This window comes from Coturnix japonica, chromosome 6 (genome assembly GCF_001577835.2).
Source record: "Coturnix japonica isolate 7356 chromosome 6, Coturnix japonica 2.1, whole genome shotgun sequence".
Taxonomy (NCBI): Eukaryota; Metazoa; Chordata; class Aves; order Galliformes; family Phasianidae; genus Coturnix; species Coturnix japonica.
Genome location: NC_029521.1, coordinates 27,897,181 through 27,903,033, shown reverse-complemented (window position 1 = coordinate 27,903,033; position 5,853 = coordinate 27,897,181). Strand labels below are relative to the sequence as shown.

The 5,853-nt window shown below is 47.7% G+C and overlaps 1 protein-coding gene and 1 long non-coding RNA gene across 2 annotated transcripts in view; one reads left to right on the top strand and one right to left on the bottom strand.

Moving 5' to 3' along the window:
• LOC107316284 overlaps positions 1 to 300 on the top strand; it is a 4,032-nt gene extending 3,732 nt beyond the window's left edge. Inside the window, exon 3 of the long non-coding RNA XR_001556261.2 lies at positions 268 to 300. This is a non-coding gene — a long non-coding RNA (uncharacterized LOC107316284). The remainder of the gene's footprint in view (positions 1 to 267) is intronic.
• LOC116653602 (deleted in malignant brain tumors 1 protein-like) overlaps positions 1 to 5,499 on the bottom strand; it is a 17,337-nt gene extending 11,838 nt beyond the window's left edge. The window contains exons 1-3 of the mRNA XM_032445414.1: positions 5,354 to 5,499; positions 4,302 to 4,613; positions 3,994 to 4,038 (exon numbers count right to left, since the gene is read on the bottom strand). Coding sequence (XP_032301305.1) covers positions 3,994 to 4,038; positions 4,302 to 4,613; positions 5,354 to 5,414 — 418 coding nt within the window. The 5' untranslated portion in view covers positions 5,415 to 5,499. The remainder of the gene's footprint in view (positions 1 to 3,993; positions 4,039 to 4,301; positions 4,614 to 5,353) is intronic.
• Between the last annotated feature and the right edge of the window lie 354 nt (positions 5,500 to 5,853).

Here is a 5,853-nt window from a genome sequence, read left to right as displayed (position 1 = left end):
GAAGGCAGGTTCAATGAGTATGGGAGCTTTCCATGCTCCAGAACTCCCACATCCTCTATCGATTGGTAGTGCCTGGATACACAGAAGAGAGAACGGGAGAGCAGTGGTCATGGAAGTGCAGGAGCCTAAATTCAGCTGAGGTTGTAGCAGTCCTCATGGCCTCAGATCTTGGTTGCTGTGTTTAATTTGCCAGTGTGAAGGGAAGGGAGGGTGTGTGTGTGCTGCAGTGTTTTTCCCATGTGCTGCTTTGTACCCTCCTTCTCCCAGGTGCCTCTCTGAGCTTGGTGAATGGGCGTAACCTTGTGAGGGGCTGTTGGAGCATCTACGACAGAGGGAATCGGCACGCGCTCGGTAGATGATGGCTGGGAACCTCGAGGACGGCGAGTTGTGGTGCGAGGCAGGCTGGGCGTGACTGCTTTGCAGGTTTCAGCACCAGGAAATGCTCAGCATTTTTGGACCAGGGCTGCTCGGCACACATCTTTTACCTGGATGATGTTCAGGTTGCCACGGGGAGTGAGTCATCCGCTGTTTCGAGTGCAGGAGCATATGGGGGGGGGGCGTGCACAACTGATAACCACTCTGGAGGCATGCCAGTGTTGTCTGCTCATGTACCATTGATTGTGCCTTTCCCCAATCCGGGTAACACACTTGGATGAATTGCTTGTCCTTTGCTGGGCATGGCGATGTTTGTGGGCCCACATTTTTCAGGCCGTTGATATGCAGTGCTCCTGTAGGGAGAGAGTCACATGATGAGGAACCCCCACGCTCTGTGCATTAGCAGTTGTTTGATCATAGGTAGTGAGGCAGCACCACCATCCCCAGTAGCTGGCTGAGCAAACCGTTGGTGCGCTCCTCCATCCCGAAATGTCACTCATTGATTCTTATCTGTCCTCCTGTAGACAGCTGCAACTTCTGGATACCCAACTTCCTACCCTGGTAGAACTTTTACACGTGAGTCTGCAGTATTCCACATTCCCTTCCTGCTGCTTTACGTCTGGGGACTTATAGCGTGTTAACGACCAGCCATACAATATGTAGCCCCCTGGTGTAGCCAGGGGATGTGTTGAGCCTACATTGAGCGGCATTTGGCATGGTTCTGACCATAAATATCAGTGGCGTTTGTATCTCCACCTTTGCTTTCATGTCACCTTGTAGGTGGCACAGATGCTGACAGAGTTATGTTTTCCAAAGTTCTACATTCACCTCCACATGCCATCACTGGAGTTTCTTTCTCTCCCTGTCTCCAAGCTGCCCACATACACAACACAGAAAGCTCCGTTTCCATCCATTTCCTTTCAGGTATGTCTTTCATTATTCTTTGTTTTTCTTCTGCACTGCTTTAGTGTTCTGATGCTTGTCTGTCATGTTGCTTCGAGTTTTGTCGGTTCCGTATGTGAACTGAGATGTCCTCAAACATTGCAGACGCTGCTAGAAACCCACAGAATGACGTTAGATGAGTTCTGCATGTCTTGGGACTCTTGCAAGCGTGGTGGCCGAGAAAATAACTCACATGTCCAGAGTTTGCAACCGTTCCAGTTGGTTATATCATGCACTGGCAGCCCAGGACCAAATGGCGTTCCACTTTACTTGGTCCCTGGTGCTCCCGTGCATGCGCCAGCCGCCTGGTGCCTATGTCTATGTGCACAGCTCTGTTGTTGTTTGCTGCTGCGTGATCCGATCTGATCCTATCGTGATTTTGGTTGCATGTTCTTTAATAGTCATGCCATTCCCCAATATGATCCCTAATCTGATTGAGTGATAGCGTGTATTCCAGCAAACCACATCCCTTCTGGGCTCTGTGCTGTCTGTGCTCAACAGACAAAGGGACCTCTGTCACTCCTCATAAAATCATGGAATTCTAATTGAGTTTTTCCATCATGTTCTGTCACCCTTCTGTGGACATACTCTAATTGTTTCTCCATCTTATTCTGATAGAGCGTCAGAATCAGAGAGATACATGATGTTTGTTGTTGCAGCCACAGAATCTGCTTGAGTGAAGGCTGCAACTGAATTTTTCCGGCTGCCTGCCTGAGCTTGAAAATTAGAAGCAACACAAAATAGGCTTGGCACCTCTTGGGCCAAGGCAGGTCTTAGTTTCAGTGGTATGGAGTTTTCCATCCTCCAGAACTCCCACATCTTTTCCATTAAGTGCGGAGACACAGAAGAGAAGAACGGGAGAGCAAGTCATGGAAGTGCGGAGCCTAATTTCAGCTAGATTGTAGCAGTCCGTCATGCCTCAGACTTGTGTGCTGTTTTAATTGCAGAGTGAAGGGAAGGAGGGTGGTGTGTGTGCTGCAGATGTTTTCCCATGTGCTCTTTGTACCCGTCCTTTCCCAGCGTGCCTTCTCTGAGCTTAGGTGATGGGCGGACCGCTGTGAGGCGCTGGAGATCATATACTACGAGAGGGGAAGTCGGGCACGGCTCTGTGGATGTATGGCTGGACTTCAGGGACGCCGATGTTGTGTGCAGGCAGCTGGAATCGTGGCTATTTGTCAGTGTTCAGCACAATGGAAATTGCCCTAAATTTTGTACCAGGTTTTCGTGCAGCAATTTACCTGTGGGCATGAATGTCTCTTATTATGCATTTGTACGGGGATGTGATGATGTTGCGCTCGCTCCTGTTTCAGTGCAGAGCACATGGCTGTGGGCGATGCCACAAACTGGGTAACCATTATGAGGATGCCAGTTTGTCTGGCTCAGGTACCACTGATTGCCTTTTTCAAATCCCTGGTACGACGCTGATTAATGTCTTAGCTCCTTTGCCTGGCATGGCGATGTGTGTGCGGCCACGTCTTGCAGCTGTCTTATTGCTGCTGCTCCTGTAGGAGACTGTCAAGTGCTGAGGACCCCCACGCTGTGCATTGCAGTGTACAGGGAAAAGCACCACCATCCCAGAGCTGGGAGCAAACCTGGTTTGCGACTCCTCCATCCCTATGTCACTCACTTGAATTCTTTCATCTTCCTCCGTGTAACAGCTGCAACCTTCTGGATAACCCAACTGTCCTACCATGGAGACTACACGTGAGTCTGCAGTTATTCACGTTTCCTTTCCTGTGCTTTACTTGTGACGTTATAGGTTGTTAACAAGACCAGCTATTTGACATTGGGATGGAGGAGCGCACCAGGTTTGCTCCCAGCTCTGGGGATGGTGGTGCTGCCCTGTCACACTGCAATGCACAGCGTGGGGGTCTCAACCTTGACATCTCCTATGGGAGCACAACAGAAAACAGCGTGCAAAAGGGGCCCCACAACATCGCCATGCCAGGCAAAGGAGCAGCAACTCATCAGTGTGTACCAGGATTTGGGAAGGATACCTGATACATTAAAGATGTATCTGGAGGATCAGATGGGGTACCAGGAACAGCTGTGCATAGACAGGAAGGCTGGGCGCTGGACGTGGCCCCCAGGGAAGTAAGTGGCCATGGCTCCCAGCCTATCAGTGCTGGATAACCAGCTGGACACTGCTCTTGGACACATGAGTTATCTCTTGGGCCACCCTGTGCAGAGTCCACATAAGGACTCTACCGTCCCTGTGGGTCCCTGACAGCTCCGCATGTTTGAGGACTCTCTGATGCTGTGGAAAATACCATGCTCAAGCACTCAGACAGCATCACAGCCCTAATGTAGTGCAGACAACAGTAATGTGTAATAATGAAGACGTACCAGAAGGAGTTTTCTGAATGGTGGTGACCTCTGTGTTTTTGTCTGTGGGAGCTGTGGAGAGAGGGAGAATAAGAAACTCCAGTGAGGCATATGTAAGTGAATGTAGACTTGGAAAACATATCCCTGAGTTTGTGCTCCCCATAACTGCAGGGAAAGTGAAATTCAACCACAGGGACATTTCTGGCAGCACCATGCCCATCCCTTCAATGTAGGCTTCCCAACAACATCCCCTTTGGTACACCAGGGGGCCTCATATTGTATGGCTGGGCTGTTAACTCCTATAACTTTAAAGTAAAGGACAGGAAGGGAATATGGAATATGCAGACTCACGCGTAGTTCTCCATGGGTAGGAAGTTGGGTATCCAGATGGTGCTTCTGTTGAGGGAGGAAGGAAGAGAAAGAATCAAGTGAGTGACATAGGGATGGAGGAGCGCACCAGGTTTGCTCCCAGCTCTGGGGATGGTGGTGCTGCCCTGTCACACTGCAATGCACAGCGTGGGGGTCTCAGCATTGACATCTCCTACAGGAGCACAGCAATACACGGCCTGCAAATGTGGCCCCACAACATCGCCATGCCAGGCAAAGGAGCAGCAGTTAATCAGCGTGTACCAGGATTTGAAAAAGGCAATCAGTGGTACCTGAGCAGACAACACTGGCATCCTCATAGTGGTTACAGTTGTGCACGCCCCAGCCATTGCTCCTGCACTGAAACAGGGATGACTCACTCCCCGTGCAATGAACATCATCCAGGTAAATTGTGCCGGAGCCTGGTCCAAAATTGGCATTTCCTGGTGCTGAAATTGCAAAGCCACATTCCAGCTGCCTGCACACAACATCGGCGTCCTTGAGGTCCCAGCCATCATCACAGACTGTGCCCCAATTCCCATTGTAGTAGACCTCTACGCGCCCCTCACAGCGGTTCCGGCCATTCACCAAGCTCAGAGAGGCACCTGGGAAAGGAGGGTACAAAGAGCACATGGGAAAACACTGCAGCACACACACACCATCCCTTCACACTGCAGTTTAACAGCACATAATTCTAAGGCCATGAGGACTGCTACTCTCAGCTGAATTAGGCTACTCATTTCCTTGTTACTCCTTTCCCTTTCTTCTCTTCTGTGTCTTTCATGCTTGTTGAAATGGATATGGGAATACTGGTGGATGGAAAACTAGCCTAATTCATCAATGTTCTTTGGCACACACTAATCTAAGTATGGTCATACTGTCAAAAAGAATTCCTGCCCCTCTACTCTCAGTGCAGGTGCAGCTGCACATCCTGTACCACGTGAAGTTTTGGGCTTAATTTCATACTATTTTTACCATATTCCTTAATTTCATACTATTATTTGTATAACTCCATGTAGAAAGTACTTCATTACTATTTTCATTGTAGTATTTTTTTGTTTTAATCTATGCTAAAGGACACTACAGTAAAAGTTGAAACAAGATTGGTTCATTGCCCTAAATTTACATCAATGCAAATAATAGTTAATCATAAAGTGGATTGGATTGTGTTTTTAATAAGAAAACATAATGCTGTTTAATTGCAGTCTGTTTTACATATAACGTTTGAACAAAGTTGATTACATTATCACATGAGTTACATGTATGAAATTGGTGAAGAGGAGTAAACCATCCCCAATTCTCCACCTTTTTGTAAGAATGTTTTAGAAGATTTTAAGCATTTTACCTGAGGTGGCATCCAGAATTGCTGCGCTTAAGAGGAAAAGCAGGATCCTGTTGGTACCCATCTTGCACAAGAGGTGCCAATGAAGCAGAGCATCAGAATTTATACCCTGCAGCTGTGAAAGGGTGAGGCTCCCAAGGCCAGCCTGTCCAAACAGTGGATGATTACGAAATGTAGTTTAACAGTCATGATCCAAGTTACGCCTGGCCTCTTATCCAATGTTCTCCGACAATCAGATCTTTACAGAATCTATTAAGAACAAAGTTTCGGTTTCTGGAAAATTTGTTTTATCGTCATTATTACAAATTATCTTAACTGTATCTTTGACTTGTGAGCAGGTCCAGTATTACCTTTGGAACCAGACTGGTGAACTTAATTTCTTTACTCCTATCATCCCAGTATTATTTATTAGCTGCTTGTACCTAAAGACTTAAGTAAGCAGATTGCAGCAAACTCATTGCAGAGATTCCTGGTCTCGTCGACATTTATATTTCTGATGGTTT